This window comes from Lutra lutra, chromosome X, assembly GCF_902655055.1.
Source record: "Lutra lutra chromosome X, mLutLut1.2, whole genome shotgun sequence".
NCBI classification, from domain to species: Eukaryota; Metazoa; Chordata; class Mammalia; order Carnivora; family Mustelidae; genus Lutra; species Lutra lutra.
In genome coordinates, this window is record NC_062296.1 from 48,577 (window position 1) to 69,154 (window position 20,578).

At 36.5% G+C, this 20,578-nt stretch overlaps 1 protein-coding gene across 2 annotated transcripts in view; it reads right to left on the reverse strand.

The window, feature by feature from the left end:
* Positions 1-1,063: 1,063 nt before the first annotated feature.
* VAMP7 (vesicle associated membrane protein 7) overlaps positions 1,064-20,578 on the reverse strand; it is a 50,805-nt gene continuing 31,290 nt past the window's right edge. For both annotated transcript variants that reach the window (XM_047716245.1, XM_047716243.1), the window contains 3 exons: positions 9,586-9,653; positions 6,931-7,023; positions 1,064-2,925 (listed from right to left, as the gene is read on the reverse strand). In XM_047716245.1, the coding sequence (XP_047572201.1) occupies positions 2,857-2,925; positions 6,931-7,023; positions 9,586-9,653 (230 nt within the window). In that variant the 3' untranslated portion in view covers positions 1,064-2,856. The remainder of the gene's footprint in view (positions 2,926-6,930; positions 7,024-9,585; positions 9,654-20,578) is intronic.

The following is a 20,578-nucleotide window of genomic DNA, read 5'->3' on the forward strand; positions in this document are numbered from 1 at the left end:
AATACACTCTAGTTCCATCCATATCATTGCAAATGGCAAGATTTTATTTTTGATGGCAATATTCCATTGTGTGTGTGTGTGTGTGTGTGTACACACACACACACACACACACACACACACATATAAACCACATCTTCTTTATCCATTCATTGATCGATGAACATTTGGCCTCTTTCCACCTTTCCATAGTTTGGCTATTGTGGACATTGCTACTTATAAGCATTGGGTTGCAGATGCTTCTTCAGATCATGACATTTGTATCTTTGGGGTAAATACCTAATAGTGCAATTGCTGGGTCATAGGGGAGCTCTATTTTTAACTTTTTGAGGAATCTCTGAACTGTTTTCCAGAGTGGCTGTACACTCCTATGCTAGTCAACAGGGCAGCTCAATGGTGCCCACCAGCTCTTTTGTCTCCAGATAGGCCATGCCACCTCTCCCAAATGGACTTTCAAGAAGAGGAACAGTTTCTCCTGGTGTTACCCAGGGGATCCTCGGGCCACGATATCCACTTGGGCCTCTGCCCTCCTTCCCCACAAGAGCACAGTTAAGCCCACCAGGCATGACCCCAGAGATTGCATGGACTTCTAAAAACTTCAGGCTTTGAGCTCTGCTGCTTATAAAAACTTGCAATCTTCAGCCCCTCTTGCTTTCCCTGTCAATGGTTTTGAGCAAGTATTTGTCCTGTGCAATGCTCTGTGTACTGCTCTCGCTCTCTCTTCCCTCTACTCTCCCTGGTCAGGGCTGCCTCCCCTCCAGACCACCTGCAATTCTTTTTTCCCCCAAATCATGTCTCCATATCTTCTACCTCCCATGATGTGGCCTTCTTCCTGCCACTAGTTTTGCAGTCTGTACTCTCAATCCTCAGATTGATTTCTTAGGTGTTTAGAATGATTTGATATTTATCTAGCTGTGTTCAAGGGATGAGGCAAGTATAAGGTCCCCTTCCTCCTCCTTCATCTTAACTCCTCCCCAGGTCACATTTCTTAATGTATTTTTAGTGTAAGTGAACTATGGCAAAATGTCATCAGAAGAAATTAGATTCCAGGAGGAAATTCTAAAGCTCATTACATTACTCTTAAATTTTATTAATGCCTTCAGTTTGTGCGTCATTTAAAACAAGATATGTGCTTTAAAAAGCATTCTTATACATAAATAGACAAATGAACAGTTAAGTAATTTATCACTAAAACATGCACATCATTTTTATTCAGGTGTGTATAAGAAAGGGAAATAAGCTTTAAGTCTTCTTCTTTGGATTAAAGACATTTGGAAATTATTACTGAAGAATGCCAAATGTTTTCCTGGAACAAAAGTGTTTTCCAATAGGAAATGCTGATATAATTAAAAGGCATTAGTGTTGATAAAGAAGACCAAGAAACATTTGCGCCATGTGTGGTCATCAAGAAAAGAGTTCCAGTGGGCCTAAAGTATATGTCAAAGAAATGAGTCTAGTAGCATGAATCAAAAGGTTTAGATGGAAGAACAGGTAGCAAGAGCCAGATTATGAGACACATATGTATTCAAGGCACATGACTAGGATTACACAGGTGGCTAGGTTTTATAGACAACTTTGCTCTTTCATTTGGAAAATAGTCAAATGTAATATAATCTCCACTTACTGGCATTTATTGATAAATAAATGATTTAGGGCAGCAAATATCCTTTCAGATACACACCAAAAGTACGTTAATAGGTAACAGATGCCAGTGTAGCCAAAGCAGTATGATTACACTCCAGTTTTCCCACACTGCAGTTAAATGGATGTTAAAAACTGTCTGGTATTATTTCTACATATCATACTGTCTACTCTCCAGTTTCACAAAAGAATTCTTCAAAGACAGTTAGATCATAGAATTTATTAATCCATAAAGGATACTGAAACTATTATTCAACAGAAGTCAAACCCAAACCCTAGAGTTGACTGTTGACTATATTCAGTTTGGGCTTTGCCCAGACTGGAAAAAAATGTCCCATACTACCTCTCCCTTATATACCTAAAACACTAGTATATCCACCGTGGTTGTCTTATTTTTCTCTGGTGAGCCAGAAGAATTTGCCTCACCACCTCATCCACTACCTGTTCTGTTAACTATACAATTGCCCTAAATATCCACCAAAAAGAAAGAAGTATATAAAAAACCACAATCTTCAACAATATTTAAGCCATCGTCTTTTCAAATCAAGTGCAATGAGGGAAAGAAAGGATATCATGCTCTGTAAGGTTTGTGAAAGGTCAAAAGTTTCTTCCTGAAAGTGAATACTAGAAGGAAAAGGTTAATTCTGTATATTTCTAATGGGCTAGCAAAATGTTCCCCATATGACTGACAGAAAATGTTTAAAACTTTACCTGCATGGGCTCCTAGAAACAAGCAGCACCAACAAATTATTTACAATTCCCCAAATAACGATTTTCCATTTAAATTGTTTTCAAGCACCTAAAACTCTTCAATAGCAAAAGATGAGATGTTAGCGATGCTCTCTGTCTCTGGAATACAAAGTTCATCCAAAGTCTTAGTAGACAGCTCATAAGACTGGTGGTTTCTACCTTGGTGATAGCTTTGTGCAATTACAAATAAAACTGTTTCTCTAAATAGATGACTCTAATTAACAAACTAAAGAAACAAAAGCCTTTTTAAGGGTACTGCTGCAATAAATGGTTAAATCTGAAGTGCACTAGAATAAACTGGACAAAGATAAATCTGGACAAATACAACAAGATTAAAAAAAAAAAGAAACAGAAGACAGCTGAAGAGACTGGCAGACACCATCTGTCAGCATTCAAAGGCTTGAGTCACATGGATTGCTTTTAACTCCTTGTTGTTTCATATCCTTGGTTAAAGACAACTTTTTTTTTTTATTTCTTCACACAGCTTGGCCATGTAAATCCACCACAGAGAGGTGACACAATGATATAGATGAACACCTACAGGGAGAAGGAAGGCAATTTTACTTTCTTGAATCCATCGCAGACTCATAAATAATATATAAAGCAAGGTAAAAACCTATAAACAGATACTGGTTCCATTACAGTAGCATTTGTGTAGTAATATAATACACCAATAAAGTATTTTCAAAGGCAGAAGTGGAGTTAAAGGGATCCTTTCTGATATAACTCTCACACATTTGAATTCCACTATACTTTCTTTTTTTTTAATTTTATTTATTTATTTGACAGAGAGAGATCACAAGTAGGCAGAGAGGCAGGCAGGTGGGCAGGGTGGGGGGGGGAGCAGGCTCCCTGCTGATCAGAGAGCCCAATGTGGGGCTCAATCCCAGGACCCTGGGATCAGGACCTGAGCCAAAGGCAGAGACCTAACCCACTGAGCCACCAGGCGCCCCTCCACTATACTTTCTTCATTGGGGGAAAAAGCAGTGGAGTTGTTTCTCTTATTGGAAACCAGGCAGAATCATCATTAATTATCAAGATCACAAATTATCCTAATTCTCCTGAGGCGTGATTTTATTATTTTTATGAAGCATATTTTTAGGTTTTATACACATCTTACTTTTCATTAGGATGATTAGAAATATTTAAAAGTTTGAGGAGAGATTATGTATCTCTATCACCCATGAGCAAGAAATGTTGCTATTAACCTTTTGGTGAATAATGACATGACAATTACAATTACCAAATCAAAAGAAAGCTGATGATACAAGTAACACAGTAAAAATGCTATTCCTATTCCTATTAAAAGCATTAACTTTTTAACTATATTGGGTTTTTGAAATACACACACATACACACACACACACACACACACACATACATATTTTATTTTCTTAAAGATTTTATTTATTTGAGAGAGTGAGAAAGAGAGAAAGCACAAGCAGGGGTAGGAGCAGAGGCTGAGAGAGAAGCAGGCTCCCCGCTGAGCAGGTAGCCCAATGTGGGGCTTGATCCCAGAAGCCTGGGATCACAACCTGAGCTGAAGGCGGACCTGAAGGCAGACACTTAACCAACTGAGTCATCCAGGCACCCCTGAAGTATATTTTTAATAGTATGCTTGTTTACATTACTAAATTCCAACACATAGATTTATTTTAAACATTAGGTTCACTGCATTGATTTCATCATTTGTCTTGCTTTAAATTACAATTTTTTTAATATCTTCAATGGTTGATTTCATTACTCAATGTTAGGGAAAAAAAACACACTTATGAATTCCATGCTTGCTCCCAAAAGTCAGCAGAGTATTTTTACCTTACTTCTCTATAAATGTGAGGGAGGGTGGTGGTTTACAGCAAATTCTGGTTCTTAATGAATATGCGCACGCGCGTGTGCACACACACACACACACACACAGATATTCCAATTTGATGTGAAGTTGACTATTTGCCACAGCTGAAATATAAGGATTTTTAAAGCTGAAGTACAATTTATTAGGCAACAACAGCTTTTGGGAAAGATTGATACTGCATTAAGAGCAGTGCTATGTATATAAATGATCAATAAATACAATATGAATTTAACAATCCAGCTTTATAAATCAATCTAAATTCATAGACCCAAGTAGAAGGAAGAAGCTAAGCTGAGGAGCCTAGAATGTGCTACCTGAGTCTCCGAGCAAGGAGACATTCTAGGCTATGGCACAATTTTCAACAGATTGATGGCTGCTCTTTTGTTAGGTAAATGCAGCTACCTAAGGTGGAGGTCTTTCAACATGGGTCAAGGAAAAGTGGAGCTGAGCCAGAGGTATCTGCTCAGAGTTAATTTTGGGTTTCTGCAAATGGCAAGAGGATGAGGAGAAAGGCTGTTTCACCCAGCCATAAACTACCCCCAAAGTAAAGCATCTCCCTCTCACCGTCCTTAGAGCAACAGCTCTCAAACTTTTCATTCAGGACCTCTTCAGATTCTTAAAAATTACTGAGGACTCCAAAGAGCTCTTACACAGGGGGATTATAACTAATAAGACTTACCATATTAGAAATAAAGCTTTAAAAATACCTATAAAATTCATTTAAAAACAAAAATAATCCCATTACAGACAAACATAACTATAATTCTCCAAGATCAGTTTCATGTGTCAGCTTGGCTAGCTATAGTACATAGTTACCCAATTAAACACTAACCTAGGTGTCACTGTATTTTGTGGATGTGATTAAAGCCCATAAATCAGTTACCTTCAAGTAAAGCAGATTACCCTACAGCCTAGCCTGATTCAATCAGTTAGAAATCCTTAAGGTCAGAACTGAGGTTTCCTTGATGAATAAGAAATTATGTCTACAAATTATACCTTTGCTCCTGCCCCAGAGGTCCAGACTGCCCTTCCTGACAGATTTTGAACTTGCCAATCCAGCTCCCACCATTGCATAAGCTAATTCCCTGTGATGTATTCTTTATATCCAGAGAAATTCAAAGAGAGTGTACATATGTCAACAAGGACAATTCCGTAAAAAAAAAAAAAAAAATTAAACTAGGAATAAGAGTTCTTAGAAATTTAAAGCATAGATATGAAAAATAAATACATAGGATGAACAGAGCTGAAAAGAAAATTAGCTTGCAGGTGATGAGTGAGCTGAATAATTCTCTCAAATGTAATTTAAAAAAAAAAGGAATTTAAGCATATTAAAAAGATTACCAGACATTCAGGATAGTTCAAAAAGGTCCAATATCTGTTGACATAGGGGTTACAAAAGAATAGCATATAGACTCACTTATATTTATAAACATGAGAACTACTAAATAAACATTAGCAAATTGAACTCATGATGCATTAAAGGAATACTAAGTAACGGCCACTTAGTATTTACCCCACAAGTGAAAGGACAGTTATAAGTACATTTATTAATGTAATTCTATATATTACTACTAAATGTAGATAGTCAGATTATCAACTCATTGCAAAGAGAAATATCATTTCCCAAAATTAAATGCCTATTCCTGACTAAAACTTCAGGCAATCTAGAAACAAAAATAAAGTTCTTTAACTTGTCAATAAAAATCTAACAAGAATTCATAATACGTATCACTCTTTTTAAAAAAGATTTATTTGAGAGAGAGAGAAAACGTTGGGGGGAGGGGAGAGGCAGAAGCAGGCTCCCCACTGAGGGAGCCCCACTTGAGGGAGCCCCACTTGAGGGAGCCCCCAAATGATCTGTGCCGAAGGCAGATGCTTAACTGACTAAACCACCCAGGTGCCCCTCCATATCACTCTTATAAATATTAGAAGCATTCCACTTAAAACCAGGAACTAAATAAGATGCCCATTGGTACCATAATTATCCAACATTGCTAGTAATTGCAAATCATATATACATACCTACATATAACTATGTAGAATTATATATGTGTGTATATAAATTTGATAACATTGAAATTATTAACAGATGGCATCATAATTTACCTACAGCATGAGTCAGCAAATTAGAGCTCATGGCCTACGAGCTAGGAATGGTTTTTATACTTTTCAAAGTTAAAAAAAAAGGATATATGACAGAGACTATATGCAGCCTGAAAAGCATAAAATATTTATTACAATATCTGGCAATTTACAGAACATTTGCTGACTCCTGACAGAAGAATCAGAATACAGAGGAATAGACTGACAAACTATTATAACTAATAAGAGTTTTGCAAAGTTGCCAGGCAGAAAAACAGATCAATTAGAAAAGAGAAAACAGAAATAAAGAAATGGAGCATTCAATCAGCTAGAAAACAGGAATATAATTAGAAAATATGGAATCAATTACAAAATGTAATTTTAAAAGAATCCCATTTCAGTACTGAAAAAAAAATTAAATATCCAGGAATATCTGGAATGCCTTGCCTGATTCCTTACATATAAACATTCGCAATAGGAAGATGGGGTTTAAGTACAAACTTTTGGACTGTTTTCACAGGACAGCTAATCATTGAGAAAGAATTCTAGCATCCAGTTTCTTAAAGATTGAAAAAATAAAATAACACACTAAAATGACAAAAACTTACGACTGAAACGATGATGATGATGATAGTGAGTTTGAGATTCTTCATACACATGGCTCGTGCAAGATTTCTGCTGGTTGTTTTGAAGGTGACAGACTAGGGGGGAAAATATGAATTATTTGATCCCTGGCACTGACTACAAGACCGATTTGTATTAATACCTATAAAACTTTTACTTTCATTAATCATATTCAATCATGAACTCATTAGTCTCTTCACAGGTAGAGATTAGCCATTCATGATCACAAGTTCACAGAAGCAGAACTAGGTCATGGGTATGGTAAGTAATACGAGCCCACTGGAAAAGCTTCACCCCTTTTCCTTGCCTACCAAAGTACTGCATGTTGTGTCAGGAATCAGAAGTGGCTCTTCCTGCTACTGTGAAAGCCTTTTCCTCTTTATGCTTCCAGGAAGAAAGGTTCCCTCTAACCAGCTGGTTGCAAACACATTTGCCTATTCTGCCCAAAATAATCCTGGGATTTTCTGAGCCATAAAAATCTTTCAATTTTCATAAGAAAATATGTAAATATGTATTTACTTGTATGAGGCCCAAAATTCAAGAAACTTTGCTCCTTCAGTTATCCATTTTCTTTTGCAACAATGACTTTTCAATATCTACTGAACCACTCCCACCAGCCACAAAGAGTTTAAAGCAACTAAACAACAAAATTCCCTAGTAGCCCAGCAATTCCACTTCTAAGTATATATCCAACAGAGATGTATGACCAAGTTCACCAAACGTGGAATTAACAGTTCAATTGTATATATACTGCATCTATTCGAGAAGGTAGAGGAAAACATGCACATGTAAAGGAGACATGTGGAAAATATAAAAAAGAACCAAATCAAAACTGTAGAGATGAAAAATATATGAGGTGGGGATAACAGATTACAAACCACAAAAGAAAACTAATAGAAGCTATCCTAAATGAAACACACACACACAAAAAAAAAGACTGAAAAAAATGAACAGATCAACAGGACAATACAGGAAATCTGGAATTAGAATAGATTCCCAACAGGGGAGCATGGATAAACAAATTGTAGTGGTAGACTTATACAACTGAATAGTACAAAACAATAAAATAAACTATTATCATATTGAACAATATGAATGAATCTCATAGACATAATAGTGAAAGTGGTCAGAGAGAAGCTAGTATATAACATATGAATCCATTTCTATACATTTAAGAACAAACAAAACATCATCTAGGGTAATGTAAGTCCTAAAATGGTTAACCCTGTTGGGGATTAGTAATAGGAAGAAGCATGAGGCAGCTTTCTGCAATATTGGAATTTTATTTTTATCTTGACCTAAGTGGCGGTTACATGCATATAGACGTATGTGTAAAAAATAACCAAGTGGTACACTTTCTGCACTTTATTCTTATATGTTATGCCTCCATAAAGAGAGACATTTGTTAATTAATTAGTACCTTTTGTTATTCTGTGTCACAGAGTCAACAAAATTAAAGACTTACTTGGGAATTATAGGCTATACTAGCACTGGCTAAACACAGACCATTCTAGCTAAATAGAGTAATCTTCATGGATTAATAATTTGATCTGCAGATCTGGGATCAGATACTTCCTTGCCCCATAGCAATGGGTTACAAAGTGAGCCATTATAGAAACCTGCTATTTTGACTTGCTATATGGTACCACCCTTCCTCCAATTACCATAGGTTTTGACTTAAAACTATTATCCTCCTAAGAACTACTGTTAATGGATGTCCCTATAAGACTAACAATAACAATAAACCTGAAATAGCTCTTACTGTGCACAAGACCCTGTGTTAGGCACTTTGTGTGCATTATCTGATTTAATGAGGTATAGCTCCATTTTATAACAAAGATGCCTGAGGCACAGAGAGGTTAAGTAACTTGTCTAAGGTTACACAACTACTAAGTGGCAGAGAAGGGAATCAATCCCAGGCAGCTCTGACGGTAGAGCTTGTACTCCTAAGCACTATAATCTAGCTGCCAGTAGGAATAAACATGATCACTCACTAATCCATTTCAAGGTGTAAACTACTCTGCATTTAAATTTGTAATTGTGTAGACCTAAAATTTAATTGATCTTTGCCCTTCATCTATTCACATCTCTTCACTATATATCATCTTTCCTGAAAACCCCCATCCACTATCCAGATAGAAAATGCAAAGACACACATAACTGTGGCATAAGTAGATCACAGGGACTCACTGACTCTTAAGGCTCACTGGCCCTTCCCAATTTGACTCAGCTCAAGCTATTATGGTAAGCAAGAAAGTGACCTGATTGTCCAGTTTTCACAATTCATACTGGATTACAACTGGCCTGCACATTTATTTGTTTCATGTTTCACAAAATGTACAGAAACAGGATGGTATAAGCAAATGAGCTAAACTGTAAAGGCATCAACCTAAAGCTTTAAAAAAATGTTTCTGTATATTATGTTTTCCAAACCAAAATTTCCTTAATGGTTTTTAATGGGTTGTGACTTATTCTATGCTTCATTGTTATCCTTACCATCACAACATAATCACATATGGAGTTAGAAAGGAAAAAACCCTGTAAATTATTAAATTTAATATATTCCCCTATTATGTTAGCCATCAATGGTTCTCTACTGTATTTAGATCCTGAAAAATATCACCATTTCCCATACTCACCGAATCCACAAGATTTTCTGTTTTATCTATCAATAATTCCAATCTTTCTCCTCGCTGAGCTACCAGATCTAAAAATGTTGGAAAAACCAGAAAATAGGTTTATATTACAAACCTGCTATTTTTATCTTTAAGCCAAATCTGATATTAATTATAGTTGGTATTCTTGACAACAACACATATTTATTACAGAAGCACTTTTACCTTTAAGTAATAAAAGACTTTATTAAAGCTGATAAACTAAAGTAGGGATTGGCAGTTTTTTCCTGTAAAAGGCCAGATACTAAATATTTTAGGCTTTCTGGGCCAAATGGTCTCTGTCACAATTACTCAACTCTGTTAGACAAAGACATTATGTAAATAAGTGGGCATGATGGTATTCCAATAAAACTTTATGCAGATTTGATCTAAGAATCGTAGTTTACAAACCCTAAATTAAGCATATGATCTGAGAGTTTTAAAAAATGAAGCCTTCAGGGGCACCTGGGTGGCTCAGTGGGTTAAGCTGCTGCCTTTGGCTCGGGTCATGATCCCAGGTCCTGGGTTCGAGCCCCGCATCGGGCTTTCTGCTCAGCAGGGAGCCTGCTTCCTCCTCTCTCTCTGCCTGCCTCTCTGCTTACTTGTGATTTCTCTCTGTCAAATAAATAAAATCTTTAGAAAAAAAAAAAATGAAGCCTTCAAAATGAGTGAGAGTTGGATACTTCCAGAATTACAGTGTGAGAAATTCTACAGACCCTCTCCCCAACAAAACAACTACAACTTGAAAAATTATGAAAACAAAAGCCACCACCATTTAACGTCTCTGAAAACTATGAATGCCCTAAGGGCATATAGCAAATGGAGAAACATACACAAAAAATTATCTAATTCTAGTAAGAACAGTGAGTCTATGGCATTTGAGCCATGACCTGCAATCGCTTAGCTGAGACAGAAGCTCTGCTCTAGGCAAGTAAAGCCTGGAGGCTCTTCCTCTCCAGGTCCCAGCCAACAGGTATGCTTTCTCTCCGGCAGGGGTAGGTCATTAACATTTCTTCTCCCATCCCATCCTACCCTTAGCTCCATGATGCAGAAGCTCTATTCCCACAAGGCATGCCTGATAGGTCTGAGGTTCCTTTCCTTCATCTAGCCCTACACATAGGGCAGAAGTTCTATTAGAAGCTCTGTTAGATTACACTGGATCAATTTATGTCTGGGGGAACTGTTACCAAAATACAGCAATTAGCTTGCAGTTAGTGGAGGCTAACATCTGGGTGTGACACCAACAGAGGCAGACAAGCTAGAAGCTTGACAGGGAGACTAGGAAAGGAGACACTCCAAGAGAGTTGTGTCACTCCAGTGTGACTACACATCCTCAAAGCTATCCCTCTGAGAAATGACATTAGAGACAGCACACTGTGGGAAAACTAAAGTTCAAAGAAAAAGTCCAACCTAGTCAATAAGCAAATAACCAAACAACAAACCCTGGAGGATGGGAATCAGTACCTAGAGTTGCTGTAATACATTATCTAAAACATCTAGTTTTCAACAAAAAATTAAGAGATATGGGGAAAAAACAGGAAACTGTAATCAATACACAGGAAAAAGAGTAGAGGTCGGAAACTTACTTTGGTGGGGGGTAGGAGGGAGCTCAGCTACTGGACTTAGCAATGGAATGATATTAGAAATCAATAGCAGAAGGAAAACTTATGGGATGAAGCAAAAGAAGTGCATGGAAGGAAATTTATAGTAGTAAACACCTACATTAAAGAGAAGATGTTATAGACTGAACTGTATCCCTCTGAAATTCATATATTGAAGCCCTAACTCTTAATGTGACGGTATTAGAGATGGGAGACTTCAGGGTATCATTAGGTTTAGACGAGGCCATCACAGCTTATGGTGAAATTAGTGTACTAATAAGAAGAGACACCAGAGAGCTTACTCTCTGTCTTACTTTCTACCATGTGAGAACATAGTAAGAGAGGCCTTCTGCAATCTGGGAGGAGAGTTCTCACCAGAATCTAACTAGGCAGGCACCTTGATCTTGGACTTCAAGCCTCCAGAATTGTGAGAAAATGAATTTCTGTTATTAAAAAATTACTGTAGACTGGATAGTTTAAATAGTAGCCTGAACAGGCTAAGAAAAGAAGATTTCATACTAATAACTTGCTACCTTAATGAACTGGAAAAAGAATAGTATATTAAATCCAAAGCTAACAGAAGGAAGGAACAAAGTATCAGAGCAGAAAAAATTAAATACAGAACAGAAAACACTAGAGAAAAATCAATGAAACCAGAAATAGGTTTTTGGAAAAGACCAACAAAAATGAAAAAACCTTGCATAAACTGACCAAGGAAAAAAGACATACAACTCAAATTACTGAAATAATCACTATCAACTTCACAGAAATGAAAGGGATCCTAAGAGAATACTATGAACAAGAGTATATCAATGCATTAGATAACTAAGATGAAATGGATAAATTCCTAGAAAGACATAAACCACCAAAACAGACTCAAGAAGAAATAGGAAATCTGAATAGTTACAACAAACATTGAATAATTATAATTTTCTAAGATTTGAGTATAGTTGATACACAATGCTACATTAGTTTTGGGTATACCACACAGTGATTCAACTTCTCTATGTTATGCTATGCGTACCACAAATGTAGCTACCATCTGTCACCATACAATGCTATCATTGACTATCTCTAACTTTCATCCCTATAACTTATCAATTTCCATAACTGAAAGCCTGTATCTCCCCCTCTCCTTCACCCATTTTGTCTATCCTCCACCACCCTCCCATCTGGCAAGCATCCATCTGTTCTCTGTACTTATGGGTCTATTTCTGTGTTGGGTTTTTTTTGTTAAGATTTTATTTATTGGAGAGAGAGAGAGAGAGAGCGCGTGCACAAATGCAGGGAGGGGCAGGGAGAGAAGGAGCAGCAGACTCCTGGCTGAGCACAGAGCCCAAAGAAGGGCTCAGTCCCAGGACCCCAGGACCATGACCTGAGCTAAAGGCAGACATTTAACTGATTGAGCCACCCAGGCATCCCTCTGTTTTGTTTTGGTTTTGTATATTCATTTGTTGTTTAGATTCCACATAGGAGTGAAATCATATGGTATTTGTTTTTCTAACTGACTTATTTCACTTAGCCTAATACTCTCTAGCTCCATCCATGTAGTCACAAATGGCAAGATTTCATTTTTATAGCTACATAATATTCCATTATATGTACATACCACATCTTCTTTATCCATTTATCTATCAATAGACCCTTAGGTTGCTTCCATATCTTTCCCATTACAAATAATGCTGCAATAAACACAAGTGTGCATGTATCTTTTCCAATTAGGTGTTTTCATTTTCTTTGGGCAAACACCCTATATTGCAATTATTGCATAATATGGTATTTCCATTTTTAATTTTCTGAGGAAACTACATAGTCTGGACAGCGGCTGTACCAGTTTACATAGCCACAAATGCTGCATGAGGATTTTTCTCCACATCCTCATAGATACTTGTTATTTCTTGTTCTTTTGCTATCAGCCATTCTCATCAGTATGAGGTGGTATCTCATTGTAGTTTTGATTTGCATTTCCCTGATGATGAGTGATGCTGAGCATCTTTTCACGTGTCTGTTGGCCATCTCGATGTCTTCTTTGGAGAAATGTCTGTTCATGTCTTCTGCCCATTTTTTAATCACATTATTTGGTTTCTTGGTGTTGGGTTATACCATTTCTTTGTATATTTTAGATAATAAGCCCTTATCAGATGTCATCTGCAAAAATCTTCTCCCATTCTATAGGCTTTTAGTTTTGTTGATGGTTTTGATAGGGATTGTACTGAATCTATAGATTGCTTTAAGTAGTATGGACATTTTAACAATATTAATTCTTCCAACCCATAAGCATGGAATAATATCTTTGTTTGCTTAAGTTGTCTCCAATTTCTTTCATCAATGTTTTATAGTTTTCAGAGTACAAGTCTTTTACCTCCTTGGACAAGTTTATTCCTAGGTTTTCTTTTTTTTTTTTTTGGCACAACTGCAAATGGAATTGTTCCCTTAATTTATTTCCTCTACTTTAATTATAAGCATATAGACACACTGCTGATCTCTGAGTACTAATTTTGTATCCTGCAATTTTACTGTATTTATTACCTCTAGTCATTTTGGTGGAGTCCTTAGTGTTTTCTATGTATATTATCATGTCATCTGCAGATAGACACAGATTAACTTCTTCCTCTTCAGTAGGGATGCCTCATATTTCTTTTTGTTACCTGACTGCAGTACTCTGTTGAATAAAAGTGGTGAGAATGGGGACACCAGTGTGCCACAGTCAGTTAAGCATCCAATGTTTGGTTTTGGCTTAGGTCATGATATCAGAGTGGTGAGATCAAACCCCACAGCAGTTTCTGTGCTCAGTGCTGAGTCTGCTTGAGATCTCCCTCTGCCCCTTCTCTCTCTCGTTCTCTAAAATAAATAAAATCTTTTAAAAAAAGGTGGTGAGAGTGGTCATTCTTGTCGTGTTCCTGATCTTAAAGTGCTGCAATTTTCACCAGTGAGCATGATGTTAGCTATGGGTTTGCCATATATGCCTTTATTATGTTAAGGTATGTTCCCTCTAAAACCACTTTGTTGAGTTTTAAACTGAATGGATATTGAATTTTGTCAAATGCTTTTTCTGCATCTTTTGAAACAACCATATGATTTTTATCCTTTGTTTTATTGATGTGGTGTATCATGCTGATTTATAAATATGTTACTATCCTTGATTCCCAGAATCAATCCCACTCGATCATGGTAATGATCCTTTTAATGTATTGTTGGATGTGGTTTACTAATACTTTGTTGAGGATTTTTGAATCTCTGTTCCTCAGGGATATTGGCCTGTTTTCTTTTTTTGTGATGTCTTTGTTTTTGGTATCAGGGTAATGCTGGCCTTGTAGAATGTATTTTCAAGATTTCCTTCCTCTTCTATTTCTTGGAATAGTTTAAAGGGAATGGGTATTAACTCTTCTTTAAATGTTTTGTTGAGGGTGCCTGGGTGGCTGAGTCGGTTGGGCATCTGCCTTCAGCTCAGGTCAGAACCCTGAGTCCCACACTGGGCTCCTTGATCAGTGGAGAGCCTCTTTCTCCCTCTGCCTGTTGCTCCCCCTGCTTGTGCTCACTCTCTTTTTCTCTGACAAATGAATAAATAAAATCTTAAATGAATGAATGAATGAATGTTTGGTAGAATTCCCATGTGAATCCATCTGGTCCTGAATTTTTAATATTTGGTAGGTTTCTGACTACTGATTCAATTTTTTTTACTAGAAATTGGGTCTGTTCAAATTTTCTATTTCTTCTTAATTCAGTTTTGGAATTTTGGAATATGTTTCTAGAATTTACCCATTTCTTGTAGGTTGTCCAATTTCTTGGTATATATTTTTTGTAGTACTCTACTGTAATATTTTTATTACTGTGGTGTCAACAGTTCCATATAATACTCAGTGCTCATCAAGATAAGTATACTCTTAATCCTCTTCACCTGTTTCACATTCCACCTCCCCACTGGTAGCTACCTGTTCACTATAGTTAAAAGTATGTTTTTAGGTTTGTCTCCTTTTTTCCCTTTGTTCATTTGTTTTATTCCTCATATGAATGAAATCATATGGTACCTATCCTTCTTTGGCATATTTTGCTTAGTATTATACTCTCTAGGTTGATTGATGGTATTGCAATTGGCAAAATTTCATTCTTTTTTATGACTAAATAACATTCCAGTACGTGTGTATATGTCTGTATAACACCTTTATCCATTCATCTATTGATGGGACACTTGAGCTGTTTTCATAGTTTGGCTATTGTAAATAATGCTCCTATAAACATAGGCATGCATATATTCCTTTAATTTGGTGCTTTATATTCTCTGGGTAAATACACAGTAGTGCAATTAAAAATAAGGTAGTTCCATTTTTAACTTTTTGAGAATCCTCCATACTGTTTTCCAGTGGCTGTACCAGTTTTCATTCCCACCAACAGTGCAAAAGGTTTCCTCTTTATCCACATCCTCACCAACACTTTCTTGTGTTTTTTATTTTAGCCATTCTGACTTGTGTTAGGTGATTATCTCATTGTAGTTTTGAGTCACATTTCCCTAATGATAAGTGATGAGATCATTTCAGGTGTCTGTTGGCCATCTGGATGTCTTCTTTAGAGAAATGTTTGTTCATGTATTCTGCCCATTTTTTAATACTTGGGGTTTTTTGGTGTTGAGTTCTAGAAGTTCTTTACATATTTTGGAACAAACCCTTTAACAGATATGTCATTTACAAATATCTTCTTCCATTCAGTAAGCAGTCATTTAGTTTTGTTGTTTCCTTCTCTGCCTATGTTCTCCTCTAGGATTCTGATGGATTCCTGTCTCACATTGTGGTGTTTTATCCATTTTGAGTTTATCTTTGTGTACGGTATAAGAGAATGGTAGAGTTTCATTCTTCTACATATAGCTGTCCAGTTTTCCCAGCACCATTTATTGAAGAGACTATCTTTTTTCCACTGTATATTTTTTCCTCTTTTGTCGAAGATTATTTGACCATAGAGTTGAGGGTCCATATCTGGGCTCTCTACTCTGTTCCACTGGTCTATGTGTCTGCTTTTATGCCAGTACCATGCTGTCTTGATGATCACAGCTTTGTAGTAAAGCTTGAAATCAGGTAACGTGATGCCACCAGTTTTATGTGCAGAAGCTTTTATTTTGATGAAAGTCCCAACAGTTTATTTTTGCTTTTGTTTTCCTTGCCTGAGGAGACATATCTTGAAGGATGTTGCTATAGTCAATGTCACAGAACATACTGCCTGTGCTCTCCTCTAGGATTTTTAGTTTCAGGTCGCATATTTATAAGTCCTTAATCCATTTTGAGTTTACTTCTGTGTATAGTGTAAGGGAGAGGTCCAGTTTTCCCACTACTTGTCAAAGAGACTTTTCTCCATTGCATAGTCTTTCCTCCTTTGTCAAAGATTAGTTGACCATATAATTGTAGGTTTATTTCTGGGCACTCTATTCTGCTCCACTGATCTATATGTCTACTTTTGTGGCAGGACCATAATGTTGTGATCACTACAGCTCTGCAATATAATTTGAAGTCTGGAATTAAGATATCTCCAGATTTGTTTTTATTTTTCCAGATTACTTTGATTATTTGGGGTATTTTGTGATTCCATACAAATTTTAGGACTGGTTGTTCTACTCCTGTGAAAAATGTTACTGGTATTTTAATAGGGATTGCATTAAATCTGTAGAGTGCTTTGGGTATTATAAACATTTTAACAATATTTGTTCTTCCAATCCATAAGAATGGAATGTCTTTCAATTTCTTTGTGTCATCTTCAATTTCTTTCATCAATATTTTATAGCTTTCAGAGTACAGGTCTGTCACCTCTTTGGTTCAGTTTATTCCTAGGGATTTTATTGCATTTGGTGCAATTGTTAAAAGGGTTGTTTTCTTAAGTTCTCTTGCTACTGCTTCAATATTAATGTACAGAAAGGCAACAGATTTCTATACATCAATTTTGTATCTTACAACTTTACTGAATTCATTTATCAGTTCTACTAGTTTTTTGGTGGAGTCTTTAAGGTTTCCTATATATGGTATTAAGCCATCTGCAAAGAGTGAAAGTTTGGCTTCTTCCTTACTGATCTGGATGACTTGTTTCTTTTTGTTGTCTGATTGCTGTTTAGGACTTCCAGTACTATGTTTAAAAAAAAAAAGTGATGAAAGCAGACATCTTTGTTTTATTCCTGACCTTAGGGGTAAAGCTCTTAATTTCTCCCCATTGAGGATGATGTTAGCTGTGGGTTTTTCATCTAAGGCCTTAAGAATGTTGAAGTATGTTCCCTCTAAAACTTCTTTGTTGGGGGTTTTCATCACCAATGGATGTTATTTTTCAAAAATTTTTTGCATCCTTTGAAATGATAACATGGTTTTTATCTTTTCTTCTCTTGATATGATGTAGCAGATTAACTGATTTGTGAATACTGACCACCCTTGCAGCCCAGGAATAAATCCCACTTGTGTGTGGTGAATGGTTTTTCTTAATGTATTGTTGGATTTGGTTTGCTAGTATTTTGTTGAGGACTTTTTCATCTATGTTCACAAGAGATACTGGCCTATAGTTCTCTTTCTTGTGGTGTCTTTACCTGTTTATCTGGTTTTGGTATCAGCGTAATTCTGGCCTCAGAATGAATTTGGAAACTTTCCTTCCTGTTTTATGTTTTGGAAAAGTTTGAGATAGGTATTTACTCTTCTTTAAATGTTTGGTAGAATTCCCCTGTGAAGCTGTCTGTTCCTAGATTTCTGTCTGTTGGGAGGTTTTTTTCATTACTGATTCAACTTCATTTCTGAAACTGGTCTGTTCAAATTTTTTAATTCTTTCTGCTTCAGTTTTGGTAGGTTGTTTCTAGGAATTTGTCCATTTCTTCAGATTGCCCAGTTTGTTGGCATATACTTTTTCATAATATTCTCTTATGATTATTTGTATTTCTGTGGTGTCAGTTGTTATTTCTCCTACTTTATTTCTGATTATTTGTGCCCTCCTTCTCTGATATTTTCCAAGAAACTGCTCCTCGTTTCTTTGATTTGTTGGGTTTTTTCTTAATCTTTCCACTTCGTTTATTTCTGCTCTAATCCTTACTATTTCCTTCTTTCTGTAGGTTTTGGGTTTTGTTTGCTCTTTCACTAGCTCCTTTAGGTGTAAGGTTAGGTTGTTTACTTGAGATTTTTCTTGCTTCTTGAGGTAGGCCTATATCGCTATAATCTTCCTTCTAAGAACTGCTTTTACAGCATCCCAAAGATTTTGGACCATTTGATTTTCATTTGCATTTCTCTCCAGATAATTTCTGATTTCTTCTCTGACTTCTTGGTTGACGCATTTATTATGTAATAGCATGTCATTTAACCAACATGTATTTATGGTTTCCCAGATTTTTTTTTTTTTTTTTTTTTTTTTTTTTTTTTTTGCTGTGGTTGATTTCTAGTTCTATAGCTTTGTGGTCAAAAAAGATACAAGGTATGACTTTGATCTTTTTTAATTTGTTGAGACTTACGGCCTAATATGTGATCAATTCTGGAAAACGTTCCCTGTGCACTTGAAAAGAATTTATATATTCTGCTGTTTTTGGATGGAATGTTTTGAATATATCTGCTAAATCCATTTGTTCCTGCTTCAATCTCGTTACTAGATATGGGTCTATTCAGGTTGTCAAATTCTTCCTGATTGAGTTTTGGAAGTTTAGGAAGTTTCCAGGAATGCATCCATTTTGTCTACGTTGTTTAACTTATTGGTATATAACTGTTGATAATAATTTATGATGATTGTTTCTATTTTCTTGGTGTTAGTCATGATCTCTCCCTTTTCATTCATAATTTTATTAATTTGAGTCTTCTCTCTTTTCTTTTGGATTAGTTTGGCCAATGGTTTATCAATCTTATTGATTCTTTCAAAAAACCACCTTCTAGTTTCATTGATGCATTCTACTGTATCTCTAGTTTCTATCTCATTGATCTCTGCTCTAATCTTCATTATTTCCCTTTTTGTGTGTGGGGTTGGCTGCATTTGTTGCTGATTCTCCAGTTCTTTAAGGTATAAAGACAGCTGGTATATTCTGGATTTTTCAGTTTTTTTGAGGGAGGCTTGGATGGCTATGTATTTCCCCCTTAGGATCACCTCTGCTGTATCCCATAGGTTTTGGAACAAAGTGTCTTCATTCTCATTGGTTTCCATGAATTGTTTCAGTTCTTCTTTGATTTCCTGGTTGATCCAAACATTCTTAAGCAAGGTGGTCTTTAGCTTCTAGGTGTTTGAATTCCTTCTGAACTTTTTATTATGGTTGAGTTCCAGTTTCAAAGCATTGTGAACTGAGAATATGCAGGGAATAATCTCAGTATTTTGGTATTGGTTGAGTCCTGATTTGTGACCCTGTATGTGGTCTATTCTGGAGAAAGTTCCACGTGCACTTGAGAAGAATGAGTAGTCTGTTGTTTTAAGGTGGAATGTTCTGTATATATCTATGAGGTCCATCTGGTCCAATGTGTCATTCAATGCTCTTGTTTCTTTACTGATTTTCTGCTTAGATGATCTGTCTATTACTGAGAGTGGTGTGTTAAGATCCCCTACTATTAATGTATTCATATCAATATGACTCTTTATCTTGATTAACAGTTATCTTAGGTAGTTGGCTGCTCCCATATTGGAGGCATAAATATTTACAATTGTTAGATCTTCTTGGTGGATAGACCCTTTAAGAATGATGTAGTGTCCTTCTGTATCTCTGACTAGAGTCTTTAGTTTAAAATCTAATTTATCTGATATGAGAATCGCTACCCCAGCCTTCTTTTGAGGCCCACTGGCATGAAAGATGCTTCTCCATCCCTTCACTTTCAGTCTGGATGTATCCTTAGGTTCAAAATGGGTCTCTTGGAGACAACATATGGATGGGTCCTATCTTTTTTTTTTTTAAAGATTTTATTTATTCATTTGACAGAGATCACAAGCAGGCAGAAAGGCAGGCAGAGAGAGAGAAAAGAGGAAGCAGGCCCCCCGCCAAGCAGAGAGTCCGACACGGGACTTGATCCCAGGACCCTGAGATCATGACTCAAGCCTAAGGCAGAAGCTCAACCCACTGAGCCACCCAGGTGGCCCATGTCCTGTCATTCTATCCAATCTGCAACCCTGTGCCATCTTATGGGAGGGTTTAGGCCATTCACATTGAGAGTGATTATTTAGAGATACGTTTTATTGACATCGTGTTACCTGTGAAGTCCTTGTTTCTATAGATTATCTCCATAAATTTCTGTTCAATGACACTCTTGGGTTCATTCTTCTTTTATAGAACTCCCCTTAATATTTCTTGTAGTGCCAGCTTGGTGGTTACATACTCTTTTAAACCTTGCCAAGACTGAAGCAGTGATCAAAAACCTCCCAAAAAAACAAGAGCCCAGGACCTGACGGATTCCCTGGGGAATTCC